The sequence below is a fragment of the Homarus americanus genome, unplaced genomic scaffold (genome assembly GCF_018991925.1).
Source record: "Homarus americanus isolate GMGI-L3 unplaced genomic scaffold, GMGI_Hamer_2.0 scaffold26591, whole genome shotgun sequence".
NCBI classification, from domain to species: Eukaryota; Metazoa; Arthropoda; class Malacostraca; order Decapoda; family Nephropidae; genus Homarus; species Homarus americanus.
Window position 1 is genome coordinate 974,890 of NW_024755595.1, and position 17,579 is coordinate 992,468.

Here is a 17,579-nt window from a genome sequence, read left to right on the forward strand (position 1 = left end):
ATTACACAAGATTGACAATGAGTTCAAGGTAAGCCAAGTACATTTTATTACATCAAGAAGAGTACCGGGTAAGGATAAATTGTGTGGTTATGCAATGAATCGTGAGGCTCTAGGAGAAGTAGTGTTTAAGTATCACTCTGGTTTTGTACTAACATTATATAAATCTTGACAATTAGTAATGTATTCTTGTATTGGCCTTAAGATGTTCTTTTTCTATTCCAATACAGTATTTTGTCTCAAAGATTTATGGGTACAGTATCATCCTCATAAATGTCTTCCATACCTTATACTTAAAGTGTGCCAGTAAGGTTTTTTGTGGTTGGCAAAATTTCTGGAACACCTAAATTGCACTAATACGGTACAGTAGTTGATAGAAATTCATCTACAGTACATCGTATGTTCACGTTACTGTCAAAGTTGTATGTAATTGATCACAATTTGGAAATTACCTTATTTTGACGCGGGTTGAATCCCTATTATTATGTATTATGGAGGTTTTACTGTAACTGAAATAATATTTAGTTCTTTTGTTAAATGAAAGTTCATGCACAAAATAGTTAATTATACTCGTGAATCGGCTACTTGTGCAATTAACCAGGCCGTTCACATATATTTATTATTTGGGTTTAAGTAACGAAACCCAAACAGTAGTTCCTTGTTTATTACAAAAGGATTGTATATATAATTCCTGAGTGTAGATCGACCGTAAGTTCCACTGTATAGGAGTGAATGAGAAAGGGACGGCGTTTATGTATTATAAACGTTAGGTCACGTCCTTACAATATAACTTTCTGTGAGCGACTAAGGAGTAAGGGCCTCGCTGTGCGGGCTTACAGATATGCTGACGATGGGTCTCTACCCTCCTGGGAGAGTTGCCCTCTCACGTGTACAACTCATGTCTTACTCATAGACAGTGGAAAGTTACAGGGTGGTGAATCTTAATATAATATCAGATGTATTGACCCATATATATAATATGTTCTGTTGATGAGACAGGGGCCCATTACACTCGTACATTAAGTGTTGGTACAGTATTTCTTTTGTGTATAAGTTTTTACATAGAAATAATGAAATAAAACTACAGAAAATTAAGCTAGTTTTGAATTAACAGGTACTGTACAGGCACTTTTAGGACAAGGCAAAAATGGGACACACGAACTACAGGACTTGTAGTGTAGGCAACGTCTAAAAATTTTACTGCTTTATGGGCTTTGGTACAAGGCTCTTGTCCTTAAGCAAATAAGTTGTTTTATTCGTTCATGTTCTGAGTGTCTCATGTTATATATCCAACACTCAAAACATATTTCTACACATGATCATGACGCTCATTTCACACTCAAGGTATACATTCTAACACAAACTCAAGACACACTAATCCTAGTCACTTAATACAACAACTATATCACACTTTTAAGACACTCACGATGCACTTACAGTATATCATGCATTTCACATAAATTCAACACCAAGATAACACACTCGAGACGCTCACATAATACACTTGAGACACATAACACACTCAAGAAAAACCCACATTACACACTCAAGGGGTAAATAACACCATGATACATAAAAACTGCACACTTGTGCTTAATTTACATACAGTAGTTCCAAAGAAGTCTTGAACTGAAGTGACCAAGCACCAGCTTAACAGAACCAAGGTCATAAATTACATCTGTGGACTGGTAAAAAGTTATACTACTGAGACAGTCAGCCAGTAAGAATTGATCTATAAGAGTGGACTATTTTAAGTATAAAATTCATAAAAATTGCTTTACACTCACACGTGTGAAAGTAAACCAACTTATTCATAAATAATATTTTTTTTTTTACGGGAATTAGCCCACCCGGGCACAGGTCAAACGACCCACAACAGGGCCTGGGGGACGAAAAAAAATGAAAATAGAGAACAAAAAGGTTATATTGCGTTAATCTACACCACGAAGATGCCGGAAAACCAGCCTTTTAAAGTGAGACATTGTATAGGGTAAGTGTGGAAACACAGAAGAAGGCAGAGCATTCCACAGTTTGGCTGTGTGAGGAAAGAAGGAGGTACTATAACGGGTTATTCTCGTGTGACCGACATCCATAGAGAAATGGTGGGCACCGCGGGCAAGACGTGTGTTACGAGCCCACGGCCTTACCGGCGGTACACTGGATGCCAAATCCACCGAACATTGCCCGTTAGAGAAAGGGAAGAAAGATTATCAACTAAGGGAGGAGAGTTAAAAAGATAAAATGCCTTTGATTCCACCCTAACACCCCAGATATGAGAGCAGTACTCCAAGTTAGGACGAATGAATCCCTTATAAACTTGGAGCAACTGCTCAGGAGTGAAGTAGCTACGGCATCTGTACAGCATTCCCAACTTTCGGGAGGCAGCTTTAGCTATACTATGAGGAAAAACATACTATTAGACAATATATGTGAGATAAATGACACATCCATGATGTCCTTATTACAAGAGATTCAAGAATGAGACATGCATGAGGCATCAACTAGTCTCCTCTTAAGCAAAAGGTCAATAAAAGTACCTCCCCGGCGGGGAATCGAACCCCGGTCTCCCGCGTGACAGGCGGGGATACTCACCACTATACTACCGAGGAATGGGTAAAGTTATATGGCACGTTTATAAGCAGGTCAATATACCCGGGTTATCATAATTATATAATTTAGGATAGTGAGGATCTTATATAGTGCACTAACATGTAGTAACCATTTTTGTATTAAGGATGACGTCTACAAACATGGTTACTACATGCTAGTGCACTATAGAAAGTCATTATTGTCTTATACTACATAGTTATAATAACCCGGGTATATTGACCTACCTATAAACGCGCCCTATGATCTTACCCATTCCTCGGTAGTATAGTGGTGAGTATCCCCGCCTGTCACGCGGGAGACCGGGGTTCGATTCCCCGCCGGGGAGGTACTTTTATTGACCTTTTGCTTAAGGGGAGACTAGTAGACGCCTCATCATTGTATCTTTTATGTGTTTGCTCTTTTAACTAGGACATCGGAAACCTCACTTCTCCAGTGAATGAACTAAATCAGGTTGTAAAGTCACAGTTAATGGAAATGCTCGACTGCTAATTTGCTTTCAGTACAATGTCAAGGTTTCAGCCCATTACAGTTGAGTGAAGTAATTACAAAAACTTGGCTTTCTCTCGTGCCGGTGTCCAAATTTTAAACATACCTAATTGATCTAGGATCGAGTTTCTGGGCGACCAATTGTTGTGTCCTTACCTGGAGCTGGCGGACGCTCGCCCCACAAGGTGTCACAGCTCTAGGTTGAAGCCGCGGGTCCAGAAAACTGTGAGGGTAAACTTTTTCGGAGTGAGAGTTGTGAACTCTCGGAACAATCTGCCAGAGAATGTTGTGACGGCATCGAGTGTGAGCTCTTTCAAGACCAGACTTGACCAACACTGGAGCAGGTTCAGGTACATTCAGGAGCCGGTGCATGCCCAGTACTTGCCAACAGTGTGTAACAGAGACGTGACCGGCTAACAAGCGGCTAACAAGCGCCTAACAAGCCAATCAGTGGTGAAGAGGATAAAAGGAAGTTGAGAATTGTTGTCCAGGCGGGCGAGACTGCAATATTTAAATGCAACTTGTCAATGATGATGTCAGGTGGGACACACACACAACAAAGGCTGACTGGGACTACACTTCCAGGATCAATGAGTCAAACACCAATTTGGGCAGTTAAAGACCGACGTTGTCCAAGTCACCAGCACAAAACAATCGTCACTGCACCTCAGTGTTGATCAAAATGTGGCAGGAGGAAGACCTGGTCATTTGGGAATCGGTTTTTATAGTGTTAATAGTCAAGTCCGCTGAACTCTAACATCTAAATGAAGGTTAGTGACAGGTGAATGTTTTAGTGAACTGATGTTATTTAAAATGTTTATTTTTGTTATAATATTTGTCCTTTTTATTCTATGGTAATAATTTACTGTACAGTAGGCCTACTTTCTTTTCGTACCTCAACTACAGTAGTGCCTTTGTGAACGTTTATTTTAAAAGTTGTTGGTCGAGGCAGCATCTGTCCTGGATTCTGGGAGGGGATGGCAACTACTGCGCTATCCCTAATTATCGGGGCAGGTCAATATACCCGGGTTATTATAATTATATAGTTTAGGATAGTGATGACCTTCTATAGTGCAATAACATGTAATAACCATTTTTGTATAAAGGATGACGTCTACAAACATGGTTACTACATGCTAGTGCGCTATAGAAAGTCATCATTGTTCTATACTACATAGTTATAATAACCCGGGTATATTGACCTGCTTATAAGCGTGCCTTGTCACTGTACTCATTCCTCGGTAGTATAGTGGTAAGTATCCCCTCCTGACGTGCGGGATACCGGGGTTCGATTCCCTGCCGGTCGATTCCCCGCCGGGGAGGTACTTCTATTGACCTTTCAGTTAAGGGGAGACTAGTTAACGCCTCATGCATGTGTGTGGTCAGGGCTTGACTTGTTTGAAACTGTGACTGTTGTCAGTACGGAGCGTACTTATTCGTGGTATAATCATCATCTGCTATCATCATTGCCTATCTTAAACATCATCATCTACTATAATCATATCATCAACACCTGCCATAATCATCATCATCATCATCGTCATCAGTCAGGTAAGATTAAGGGGGTGACTCACAGGTAATGAAGTAATTTAAGTGTAAAATTTTCATCACGCACTTTGATTTTTTTGGTGGATGAGTTGACATTTCGTGATAGGTTGGTCGTCGCCTGCTTCCGTCTCTCTGTCGCCTCCTCCCGTCTGTCTGTCACCTTCTCCCGTGTCTTTTGTCACCTCCCGTCTCTGTCACCTCCTCCCGTCTCTGCCATCTCCTCCCGCCCTCCTCTCCGCTTCCCTAGCCACACCCACCCTCAGGCAGGTGGCGGCAGGTATGCACCTCAGTGGTGACGTCACACTCTTGGGTAGATTAACCTTTGTGAAAGTTACCCGAAGCTCTCTTGTCTTCCTTGTGCATCTGTCACTTTTATTTATGCATACACTTGGACAAATACAAAAATACATACATATATGTCACAAATGCACATAAACACACTTCACATACACATGCACACAAGTCACATACACATGCACACATACACACAGTCATAAAATGTGTATTGTTGGTTCTCAGTACATTCATGTAATACTATTTTATTCTTTCTTGACCCAGAGTTTCTCCCCTTACCTACCCTGCAAATGGTCAAAAAGTACCTCCCCGGCGGGGAATCGAACCCCGGTCTCCCGCGTGACAGGCGGGGATACTCACCACTATACTACCGAGGAATGGGTAAAGTCATATGGCACGTTTATAAGTAGGTCAATATACCCGGGTTATCATAATTATATAGTTTAGGATAGTGAGGATCTTCTATAGTGCACTAACATGTAGTAACCATTTTTGTATTAAGGATGACGTCTACAAACATGGTTACTACATGCTAGTGCACTATAGAAAGTCATTATTGTCTTATACTACATAGTTATAATAACCCGGGTATATTGACCTAACTATAAACGCGCCCTATGATCTTACCCATTCCTCGGTAGTATAGTGGTGAGTATCCCCGCCTGTCACGCGGGAGACCGGGGTTCGATTCCCCGCCGGGGAGGTAATTTTATTTACTTTTTAGACAATGAGATAAACGACTGAGGGCTGTTCTATGTAAATATAAATTAATACTTTGAATATATGGAGGGATAATCTCTCAATTTTTTATTCACTTTTGCTGAGGGAAATAATTATTATCAAACACTAACATGTGTTCTTCAACCTCCTCGGTGACAAGGCAACATTCAATATAAGATTAATAAAATTTTTCTTGTATCACATTAGTGGAATATGAGACCAAGTATGGCTGAAAACAATAGCTGTTTGGAACTTTATTTGACAATACAACAAAAATGTGTTCCATTAAGACATTATTATATTCTTTGTGATGGTACAATTGGTCTCCTTTAATGCTCTCTAAAGACCAGCAAATACTAAATAAAGTGAAGCAAATTAACCCCCTGAATACGATGACAATCCTTAAAACACCAAGTCCTCAAAATATTACATTACTTGTTATAAATTCACAACTTAACACTTGCACCAACCTAGTTACTATACAACAGGTCGTGCTGGAAAATATGTAACACAAGTTATGGGGTAACTAAGATGAACGTAGTAGCACTGCGTCAGCAACTTCAGGTTGATCACTGCAGCACTTGCAGCACCAGTTCTAGGATGAAGACAACAATACTGGCTGCCCAGCTGAGGAGGAGGATGAAGAAGACTCCCTGTAGGTGTTGGAGGCTCAGTGGCTGCTTGTTATTGAGCTGTTCCTTGGCAGCCAGACGCTCCCGACGCTCGTAGTCCTGGCCCATGAAGTCTTCTGTTGTTTCCTGGAGAAGTTTCATTAATAGATAATCACAAAATTAACCGCTTGTCCTAAGCAATTCAAACTAACAGAAGCGCCATATTATCATGTAACAGTCACCTGGAAATGATTTTCCTTGTTATCTACCTTTGAGTACCAAGTCCTTCACTGTAGCACCACGAGTAGGAAAAGCTCATTTACAACAGTGTATTGGTTTGTTTCCTTGTTTGTTTTTGCAAGTACATTAAATATATAAATGCAAACAAACCTGCAAACACACACACACAATTGCATATATTATAAATGCAAATTACCTTGTGCCAGCGAGTGACAAGTCCGGCCTCCACCAAGTGCTGGATGCATAGGTCGAACTTATACTTCCATGGTGTGTTCTTCTGGAAGAGCCAACTAAAATAACTAGCATACAACTGATCCTTCAACATATATGAGTTGCTCACCTGCAAAGAGTACAAGTAATTGGATTTGTTACTAAAATTTTTCGTGACGTTTCTTGAACGTTACAAATGAAGCCACTCGTTACGTCCTTCTTCGTATGACAAAATATTTGGGTTCCCGTTCATCCATTCACTTAAATCTAGTCGGCACACAATAGGCAGGAGTATAGTAGAAGTGCAAGGCACACTGTATTTAGTTTTAACGTTGACCGTTACCAAAGGCACTAAAAACTTGCCGTGTGTTACCTCAATGATCCAGTGAATACAACTCTAGTCTTTTAAGAAGCTTGCCGTACATATTCTTACTGTCCTCAGTGAGATAAAAATACTGTTCATAATACAAATGGTTTAGCACATAAGAATTTTATGGGTTTTGTACATGCTCCATTGCTGCTTACCTTGGTAATGGATTTTGTGACGATGCGGTTGTAGGAGTATAGTTCGAGGAGGGCATGGGTACGGTTCGACATAAGATACACAGCATCGTCGTACAACTTGACCAGATCCATCTTCTCCCCAAGAGTGCGATAAACCGGCGTCTTGGACGATCTCAGCGCCTCTGGTACAAATTCCCCATAATCATGCATGGACACCCTGGAAGAGTGATCGCATTCAGTGGGATATTGTTGATACTCTAGGCCAAGTAGTGGGTAGTTTGGACACTAGGCAGTACCTGTAGTCACTCTGGGCCAGCTCTTCTAATGTCTGGATGCGCTTGGGAAACACAGGGATGGTGAGGAAGGCGATGAGGTTGGCGGTGTAGGCGGTGGTGAGGATGAAGCAGTAGACCCACCAGACGCCCACCAACACACGCTGCCACTGAGCTGTCGGCAGCCCCGGCAAGGTGTGTTTCACTACCGCCCTTAGGAGATATAACCATGTCCGTCCAAACCCTCCTAGGAACGGCTCCGGCTGTATCCAGTCCTGGAAACACATCAAAATGTATATCGCAAAATGGTTACACATTTATGTTACAGTAATATATCATCATCCTCTCTCTGTATAAACGCGTACCAGGAAATTAAAAATTTGTACCACTAAGGATAACCTTCTATGGTATACAGTATATCGATTAGAATTTTGTCCATATTATGTGCATATTACTGTATATATTACCCGTACTATGTATACACTATAACCATTTCAACCCACTTTGAACCCCAGGTCACTAAGGAGTCAGGGGGTCTGATGACAGTCATCTGTTTACTTATTTGTCTACTCTCGATTCCTCCCAAATGAAGATAATTAACACTAGGCAACCCAATAATGTCTGACTCCCCAGATCTGGAACTGTGCCTCGCTAATGTTACATCGGTTGGAAAGCCTTAATTTACATGAAGAATTGTCCACTTGGCCGAAGGAGCCTCCACAATTCACCATTTTTATATTGTAGCAGTCATGGTGCCATTCAGCATCCTGAAAAAGTTTGACTTTATCATAAACCCAAGTTCAAAGAAGTTTAAATATATTATGTAAAGCTTTCCATTGATTTTAACAAAAGCTTACCTGTAGCGCCATAGTAAGGACGACCACAGCGAAGGTGGCACCAATTGTGATCCATACAGAGGGCATAAAGGGGTAATAGGTGGCTTGCCACTTAGCCAACGGTGCTGGGGTCATCATATTCAACCCAAATCCTTCAGTCCAGTACCAGACGCCAGCGTCAAAATCTTCAATGCGATTTGCAGTGAGAGGCATGGTACTCACTGTAAAGTTCTTCTCATGGCGATGAACCATTCCAAGCATACCAGTCCATGAACCATTGACCAGGGATCCCCAGGCACCATCTGGAGGCTCCACTGTCAACGTGTAGTTAAAGTCGAGGACCTCAGCGATGGTGTCCAACATTTTGACAGTAATGCCATCACCTGTTCCTACTGGTGCATTTTCCTTTTGATAAAGAAATGGAATATCATCAAACCAAGTTGCAAGATGAAACTTATAATCCTCGAATGAAGGAAACCGATCCACGAAAATATTTTCTATTTTAGAATAAATGCTAGAGTTCCATGTTCCTATTAGAATCATCTTTTCATCTTTTGAAAAAGGAAACGATGTAGATACTCTTGCTGTTGGGGTCATTTCAGAGGATCTTGGTGAGAACCTTTCAATCAAAACCAGATTTTGGCTCCTTTGGAATGCATTACCTAGAAGAATATTTTGAAAAGTTTTGTTGGCTAAACTGAAGAGCATAAGATATTTGGGGTTCCATTGGAGAGAGATGGTGTCAAAATATGGTCGGGGATCTTCCTTAAACACAACAATATGGATGACACGGGCTCCACGGAGCACCGGGGCAGGCTGGTCCTTGGACCACAAATCCACGTCGGAGCCCAGGTCAACCAGGACATGAGGAGAATCCTGGAAGGCTGGGAAGGTAAGCAGCTGGTCTAGGACCTGGACTTCCAGATCAGGGTCCAGGTACAGGACGACGCCCCAGCCTGCCAGGGGACCTTGCAACATCTCCTCCAACACTTTAAGATAATGCACAGTGTTCGGCATGGTCTGAGTTGTGATAGACAAAACTGGATAAAAACTTTGAATTGCCAACATAAGCAAAGACACAGGCACTACCAAGAGTGTTGTCTTAGCCATCTTCCCGACACCAAGGGCGAAATACTTCTCAAAAGAAGACCAGTCGCAGTCATTCCCCCTCTCTTATATAATCCAGGTGCTGTAATATCTTGAGAAATTTGATTACGAAAAACTCTTTTTCTTGTTTTCCTTTTTTTCATTTTAACGACAAAACCTCGTGCAGTTAATAGTCCAGTCACGATAACACTTAGTCAGTTAATCAGATAGACATTTTATAACAAAATACACATGTGATGTCACGAGAACTCTGACACCCTTAGAATGAATTATTCTTAAACTGAGGTTTTTTTTTTAAAGTTCATAATCCTTTCTTCCCCCGAAAATGCTTTACTTTCAGTTTTTTTCAGTACCATATACCTGTATTGGAATCGCTTATCTGTTGGGACGCACAAGGAAACAGTAGAGGAATGAGTTTAAGACAGATTCATCCAGAATTATATTTAGAACATAAATTGGTGAGTAAATACATACACAAAATTAATTTGACTACAGTCGCAACTGGGGTGTACAGTCTGTCTAGTAAAAATTTTCGTAATCCCACGTTTTGCTGCACGTTCAGTTTTCTCAGAAATTAAGGATAACTTGTATTGAAAGCTACAAAATATACTTAAAAAGATGAATCTGTTTTAAGTAAGACCATGGCCAACTTCTCCAAGTTTCTATTATAAGACACTTTACCTGTAAGGGTTTACTCTGCTGAAATTTTCTACCGAGTGTACGGGAGTGATGAAATCACAATAAGTACAGTACCACAACATTTTCATCCATTTTTAAATACTGAATTAACTTCGAGGCAATATTGTACTTCAATCTAACAATGGCATAATGATAAAAGAGACTTAGTTTAACAACTTTATTGGCAAAGTTTAGAGTAAACTTGCCTATTCTGAGTAATTCAGTCAGGTCTTGACACTGAGAGTGCAATCACTTTTCACTGCCACACAGGACAGAGGTTCATACAAAAAGAGGATAATAGTACTGTATAGGTCATATTCAATAATAGTAAAGAAGATTCAAGAGGGTGCTATCACTGTTCACTGCCACGCAGGACAGTGGTTCATATGCAATGTAAGTCATTCTATTTGAGGACTAATCAGTGTGGGCTGGCAAATTTAGGATACAAGAGAGGTGTTTGACCTTACAACATACGGTACATATTAGAAAAATCAAACAATCAAAACATCCTCAATGATCAATCCAATCTTCTTTTCTATAAGTCAACATGAACACAGAGACAGTTGTGACTTATCATGATGCACTGCTCATGATATCAAATATTCTAAAAATTTAAAATCAAATTTATGGAGCGGTGATGAGAAGTTCAGCCAACCTTTTTAGACATGCACCCAGTAAAAATCATCGATAATTGGCTATCATCATAGTGTAAAACTAATTTCTTCAATCATCTACTGTTGAAATATTCATTACCTCTAATTATGAGGGGACACAAAGTTTGACATAAAATAAGATTGAATTGTTGGTCTTTTTATGTGTTATTTGTAGCAGTGTGCCATGTAAAAAAAGGACATCCAGTATATACCTATACTCATTTAAGATCAGTTACGACAAGAATATGAACAGTACCATAACGACGTAAAGAAATAAAAGAAACATTTTATTGAGTACTGAACAGTATGTTAAAATCATGAGTATATTTTTAATTAATACAGTGCATAAAGTAGTTTAAAATGTCCCACCAGTGATAAATTAGTAGCAGATTCCCAATGTTACACGAATAAAGTAAAACTGTATACTGTATACAATCCTCATAATGTCAGTAATCTTGTTTCTTTAAAGTAAAGTTTGCTTCTTCCCTAGACTGTATCCCTCTTAGCTTTTGTGATAATAACTATTGTATCATTACTAATCTGCAATAGACACTTAGAGACCTTAGTTGTTGTAGTGCAGTAATACATTATAACAGCATCAGCATTCCTTAGAGTCGAAAAGAACAAAAATTAATTAAAAAAACCCACCTCATAATTATGAACACTAAATTGACAAGTGATACAGAACCACCAAACCCTGACAGTTAATGAAGCCATTGATCTAAATAATCATAATAAAACTAATTAACAAGAGAAACGTTAAGTGGCACTGATGAACTTGATTTTTGTAAGTTTGTGTATTATTTTTAATCACAACAAACTTTGTAAAGATTGGGAATATGAAATGGCCGGACACTAAAGGAAGTGGACACATGCCAAACCAACTGTAGACCTGTAGATGGGCAAGAGGTGACCTATTTGAAGTTTATAAACATCTCATGGGGCACTACACAATAGAGTGTCCATTCCTGGAGCTGTCAGACGCCTGTCCCACTAGAGGTCCTGGCTCAAGCCACAAGTCCAGAAAACTGTGAGGGCAAATTTGTAACACATGACTAATTGGCTCTGTGGCAACGATAATTCAATTAAATTTCCAATATGGTACATCTTTTCAAATAGGTAAAGAGTAGATAATGTACTTAGGAGATTTATTTCACAAAAATTACAATATAGTATTAACAAAATCTAAAGGTGATGTATTAGGTACAGGGAGGAGGTGCAAGGGAAAAATAAGGGTAGAGGGATGATGATTGGAATTTGTGTCTGACATTAAACATACAAGTTAACTAGGGTCTGATAGTTTTCACTGTGGTTGAAGAGGGGTTGGTCTTAGTCCTGATGCAGCTGTGGTGTTGTTGGCCTCCATCCACATGGTATAGTTGACCTCAGTTTTCACATACAGTACTCCCAGTTTCCTTGCATCACATCTTACAAGTTCAACCTGTACTTACATATACAGTTTTTCACAATTCTAAATTACTGACAATAGGTTTTATTAGGGTCTTTATTCTTTCATCCAAAATACTCAGTTATATATTCCTTCATAGTCACATACAGTAACAGTTGGGTCTATTAAAAAAAAAATCTCAGTTATTGCATTAATTATTTTGGGGAATTTGGGATAAAGAATCCTTGACCTGTACACATAACACTCAATAGCAGTTCACAAAATGGGAGCACCAGAAAGGGTTGGCAAAAATATACTGGAAAATTAAATATTCTAATTTCTAATTGTCACATATGTAATCATTAAACAGCTTCAGTTAAAATATTAATTATCTTCCCCTTCCAAGCATTAACTTTGTCTTCAGAACTTTAGGGACATGTCTTATAGTGAGTGAAATTCTAGTTTCTCTTGTCAAAACTTCCCCAAGCTTGGGTTTACACTCTTCAAAATTAAACATATCTTGGGACACAGTATCTTGAGTAACTTGACTGATGCCATGTAAGTATGTAGTATACAAATCTTCCTGAATAATGAGTAGACTTCGAGGTTCTAAGAGGAGGGAGCCGATATGTCGCATGGAAAGGTTCTGATTGTTTTCCATCTCTTCATTTGAATTCAAAGGAGTATAAAACTCTAGTACTGAATGACTCCCTACGTTGATGGTAGTGATGGTGGGGTAGAACATGGGGCCATCTACGTGAGGCTGAAAGAAAACCATTGATTACACTCATAATACACTGGATTGTTCCAAGGTAATTCAAACACAAAATTACACAATATGCTAACCTTTAACTTATGAAACTTGGTGCTAATGTTCAAAATACAGGTAACCATATAGTCACCATCATACTCTACGTTAAAACAGCTACCACTACAATACCCTAAATAAATATGAATAATGCATTTAGCTGCCAAAACAACTGAAGGTGTTGAACTTAAGGCCCACTTGTATGCATGTATAGTAGTGTGGCAGCATAGGCTCATTCCCTTTGGTCAGGGGCTCTAGTTGAACTGGGAGAGGTCATATCTCTGGGGTTTACTCACAAGCTTCTTGACACAGTACTGTATATCAGTTGCCTCACCAACAGCATCACTTATGAGAACTGATTTTAAAATTACTTTCTCAAGTGAAACCTAAATACAAGCAAGCCCTTATGATATTGGGCTAGTTGTACAAGGTCCAACAGAAACTCTCATTATCACCCTTTCAACCCCATGGATGTAATTCATACACTTAGAACCAGAGTGTTAAGGACATATGAGATATTGTATACTGCACAGTATCTTGATTTATCCCACCCCATTTTAAATATCTTGGAACAGCCATGAGCCAAATAAGTACGTCATGTCACCAACAGCAATAATTCACCCACAGAAATTTCACATCTGCTTAGTTATCCTACAAACACTCTGGTGGAAGGATGTTTATCAGAATACTCATCCGGCAACCTTGGGAATGATACCTATGTATCTGGTAGATGTAAAAATAAAATTGTGGGTGATATAAAAAGAAGTAGATGCAGTTATGATGAAAAGTATAGTCAATTCCACCCAATTCAAATGGCTTACTACACCACAACTTTAGGAGACATATTTATATAAATAATAAATTTAAAAAAGGGAAAGCAATTACAGTATTAATATTTTTATTTTGAAACTAACATAGTGTAAGTTAAGTCATTTAAGACATACTGTACCATAATTCCTTGGCCAGGAAGGTACTCATTCACAAGTACATGGTTTGCTTTCTTGTCTCCAAATGCACCAAGAGCTGTAATCTTGTCCATCTGTTCTTGTAACCACTGTGAAAAAGCAAACAATTTAATGAATAGCAATAACTTGGTAAATACGAATTATGGTATATAAAATGAAATAATTTTTTAGAAGAAATCATATAATCTGGAAAATAAACTGAAATATCTAAGATAATGTGATCGTGTAAAATGAATAACATACAAATAGCACTGAAGCATAAAATACTATTTTATGGCTGAAGGAAAGTGTCAATTGACTTGCAAAATCTCCCACAAAAACACCACATATCAGAGCCTCCTTTGCCCATTAATAAAAAGGTCGCATAAACAGTTTTTCACCCAGCTGAACCCAAGTTTATGAAGCAAGTGCTGACCTATGGTTGCTTAAAAAGATTGAGCCAACAAGTACAGTATACCAAAAGAAATCCGAAACTAGTCAACTTAACATGATTCTCTGACATTAAGTAACTCATTACTTAAATTATTATGCTACTCGGCACCATCATATCTCGTGGTCGGGTCACCTGGTAAGGTAGTCAGTCACCTTCAGCGGCCACCAGGTTTATATGAGAAAGTGTGGAATTTGGCAGTGGAAAAAAGTTTGGAGGCATGGATATTGTTGGTAATGCATGAAAGTAAGTGTAATCAGTTGAATGATGGCTATGTTTGTGCCATGCAAATAGGGCAGTGGGAATTTAGGATAATGCAATAAGTTATTAGGGGTTAAGCGTGGGAAAATTTTCCGTAGAGAACATAACCTCCAATCAAAAAATGGAAACAATGTACAGTATTACAGTACTGTACTAATATATTTATTATATATGTTGGCTTTGCGTTTGAGATTGTTCACGTTGTTTCAAATGTCATCCGTTTTCTCAATAAGTACTGTACAGGTACGGGATATAATATTATTACCATACTGTACTGTACTGTAGTATATGTATTTCATGTATTATGTTTATTATAGTCTTTTAATAATTATGTACAACAAATATTGTCATTAAAAACATGTTTTGTGGCACTTTAAATGTCCACATACACATGCATACACATCAAATTCTGTACTTACTGAAGGAATAGCCTCAGCAATCATTCCTTTAGGGTGTGGTAACCCTCCCCAATTCTGGAGTCTTCTGTGTGCTAATTCCTTCCACTTGGCTTTGGAGCTGCATAAATGTGCTGTGTAATACGGTCCTCTTCCTCTTGTGTAATAAAATTGGGGATGTAGTAAGCAGCAGTTGGAGCCTAAGGAAATGCATTACAAGTCAGATAATTAAGCAAAAATTGGTGGTACAGTACAGCCGTAGAATGCATGTCTCTCACCATTGCATCCTGGGTTCAGTCCCATATTGCATATTACAGGTTTCTCTAGGCACCACACTTTCCTCCTGTATAAACACCGACTCAGGTTGGGTGAGGGACACACTCACCAGGAACAAAAGTAATATTAAACAAGCTGCCACAGGTTTCCTTCCCTTGTATAGGTGATAAATTAAAAGCAAAGTAGTCAAAAATAAATAACTTCTCTAAGCTGACAGGTATAGCACTGCTGAAAGTATCACTATCAAACATCTTGAATATGTTTTAACAACTTTTATACTGTACATTGCACATGTTTTAGTTAATCACTTTCCTACTTTATTGATATTTTGCATATCACAGATATCATATTGAAGGTTTACTATACTGTACCTTCAATTACTATAATGTTAAAATGATGTTCGCTAAATATATAGAAAAAATTCACTACTGGTTGAAAAATACTCTACAGTATCGTATTATAAAAGTGAATAAGTATTAGATAAGACTGTGCCATCAGTTGTCCAAGTCACTGTTTACATTACTGTTGGTCTGTGCTTTAAGATATACTGTACTATACTCAGATCTCAGTTGCTATTCTTCACTGGCCTTTATCTCAGACACAACCCTGATATTAATGAGGACAACCTGTATTTATGGTGAACCACAGATAAAGATATAGTTATGATGATGAGTTAAATAAGAGATACTTATTATGAGGAGCCAGAGGTAAAATAAAGAAATATTTATGGTGAGCTTTATACTTACATTGTACACCCGATACTCCTTGAAGGATGTCATGGTGAGTGTTCTGTTCTGGTAGATATCTGATGGTAAAGGATGCCTTGAGTAATATCGATACTTTTAATTCTCAAGTCTACAAAGCTAACAAGTGGGTAAGAGTGAGACACAAATCCATACAGGTACTACAATGACACATACACATTACAGCACCAGCCTTTTCAGGAACACAATCCCTGGACAAAACTAGGACAATCTGTATTAATTTATTCATTACTCTATTATGTTTGTTAAATTTCATGACTATACAGTGCAACCTCTATTTAACGAACTATATGGAGAGGAAAGTCCGTTATATCGAGGGTCTGTTAGATGTGACGGACTATAATGGGGAGAGAAGTCCGTTTATAACAGACTTTCATCATTATTTACATAGTTCGGTAGGTTGAGGTTTCACGTCGAATGTACCCTTGATATAACGGACTTTCCTCTCCATATAGTCCGTTAATTAGAGGTATCACTGTATTCAGCGAAGAGGTGAGCCCGTACACAAGGGGTTAACAGGCACAAATCAAAGTAAAGTATAACGATTACTGCCCAAGCCTAAAGTTGATATTGTACAGTACTGTGATACCATTTGCAGCAATGCTCAGTGGCATGTAGATTAAGTTAGGTTTGTTATAATGTGGCAATTTTCTGTGGAGAACTGAGACATTTGTAACAGTGCCGTCAGCTGCCGAGAACAGTGAAAGAAACAATTTAACCCTAAAATAAAGTAAAATACTTGGCCTTACGTGTTTCAACCCCATATTTTCCCTCTTCTTTAAAGCCTAGTTCATTTTGTGGAGTATTAATATTGAAGGAGATATGGGCCATAAAAAACACCTCTAGAAAACCTTGTTGGGTCGTGGATCTGGTATTTTTTATATATTTCCCAACAAAATAATAAAAATGCAATTCCTTGTCATTATTTGCAATTTTCTCGAAGTAAAAAATGTCACCTTCAATACTGTATAATATTTGTAAGTTGGTGATTTACGTGCACAGGCATCTAATAATTTTACCTATAAGGTTTCATGTTAACAATAAAACAATTAAGAGTTGGCTCCAGATTGTGGTCCTAACCCAGGTCTACTACTGTTACATTATTTGGTACATGTTCAGGATATCCATCTTCATCTTCCACATAACATACACTTACGTGAAATTGTCTAATACTTCCATTAAATTGATAACATGTTTCCAAACCTCCTTCCTTGGTCCAGGTACAAGTTGACAGTCACGTAGGTTATTGTTAAATAGGTACCACGAACACAATACCGCCCCTATTTGTTATTTTTTTTAGTCAAAACTGCAAACCAAATACATTCGAGCACCACTCTAAGATTAATTAAATATTTTGATTTGTTTAGTTTTAATCATCGGTACTGAAGAGTATGGCTCAGCATAATTTTGTTGTGGTACATATTTAACATCATAAGCTGTGCCTTGTTTTTGTTTACAAAATACCAAGGGTCACACATATAAATATTATGCTGTATATAAAATAAGATATGTATATTATTTGAAGGA

At 38.5% G+C, this 17,579-nt stretch overlaps 2 protein-coding genes and 4 non-coding genes across 7 annotated transcripts; 2 read left to right on the forward strand and 4 right to left on the reverse strand.

Annotated features, from left to right (window-relative positions):
- Positions 1–2,534: 2,534 nt before the first annotated feature.
- Trnad-guc lies at positions 2,535–2,606 on the reverse strand. Its single transcript has one exon. It is a non-coding gene; the product is annotated as a tRNA-Asp (tRNA).
- A 254-nt stretch (positions 2,607–2,860) lies between these two features.
- On the forward strand, positions 2,861–2,932 carry Trnad-guc. The gene has a single exon. It is a non-coding gene; the product is annotated as a tRNA-Asp (tRNA).
- Positions 2,933–5,240: 2,308 nt separating this feature from the next.
- On the reverse strand, positions 5,241–5,312 carry Trnad-guc. Its single transcript has one exon. It is a non-coding gene; the product is annotated as a tRNA-Asp (tRNA).
- A 254-nt stretch (positions 5,313–5,566) lies between these two features.
- Positions 5,567–5,638, forward strand: Trnad-guc. The gene has a single exon. It is a non-coding gene; the product is annotated as a tRNA-Asp (tRNA).
- A 302-nt stretch (positions 5,639–5,940) lies between these two features.
- On the reverse strand, positions 5,941–9,586 carry LOC121856593 (ionotropic receptor 21a-like). Of its 2 annotated transcripts, XM_042352220.1 has the most exons (5): positions 8,350–9,586; positions 7,517–7,767; positions 7,242–7,437; positions 6,703–6,846; positions 5,941–6,413 (listed from the first exon to the last, which is right to left on the reverse strand). In XM_042352220.1, the coding sequence occupies exons 1-5, from the start codon at positions 9,436–9,438 to the stop codon at positions 6,225–6,227; spliced, it is 1,869 nt and encodes a 622-aa protein (XP_042208154.1). In that variant the 5' UTR covers positions 9,439–9,586; the 3' UTR covers positions 5,941–6,224. The 2 variants fall into 2 exon arrangements, with proteins under 2 accessions (XP_042208154.1, XP_042208155.1); XM_042352221.1 differs by lacking the exon at positions 6,703–6,846.
- Positions 9,587–11,902: 2,316 nt separating this feature from the next.
- On the reverse strand, positions 11,903–17,296 carry LOC121856589 (alpha-ketoglutarate-dependent dioxygenase alkB homolog 6-like). Its single transcript, XM_042352217.1, is given in 6 exon segments — positions 11,903–12,916; positions 13,911–14,015; positions 15,037–15,122; positions 15,125–15,212; positions 16,035–16,093; positions 17,259–17,296. Coding segments are annotated over 5 exon segments (687 nt in total). The 5' UTR covers positions 16,068–16,093; positions 17,259–17,296; the 3' UTR covers positions 11,903–12,541.
- Positions 17,297–17,579: the final 283 nt, after the last annotated feature.

Bases quoted from the DNA above. Each gene is read 5' to 3' on its own strand.
- LOC121856593 (XM_042352220.1), bottom strand. From the start codon at position 9,438: ATGGCTAAGACAACACTCTTGGTAGTGCCTGTGTCTTTGCTTATGTTG. The intron at 7,768-8,349 runs GTAAGCTTTTGT...ATGTGTTTCCAG, and splicing joins TCCTTACTATGGCGCTACAG to GACTGGATACAGCCGGAGCC. The intron at 6,414-6,702 runs GTAATTTGCATT...AAACTTCTCCAG, and splicing joins TTGTCACTCGCTGGCACAAG to GAAACAACAGAAGACTTCAT.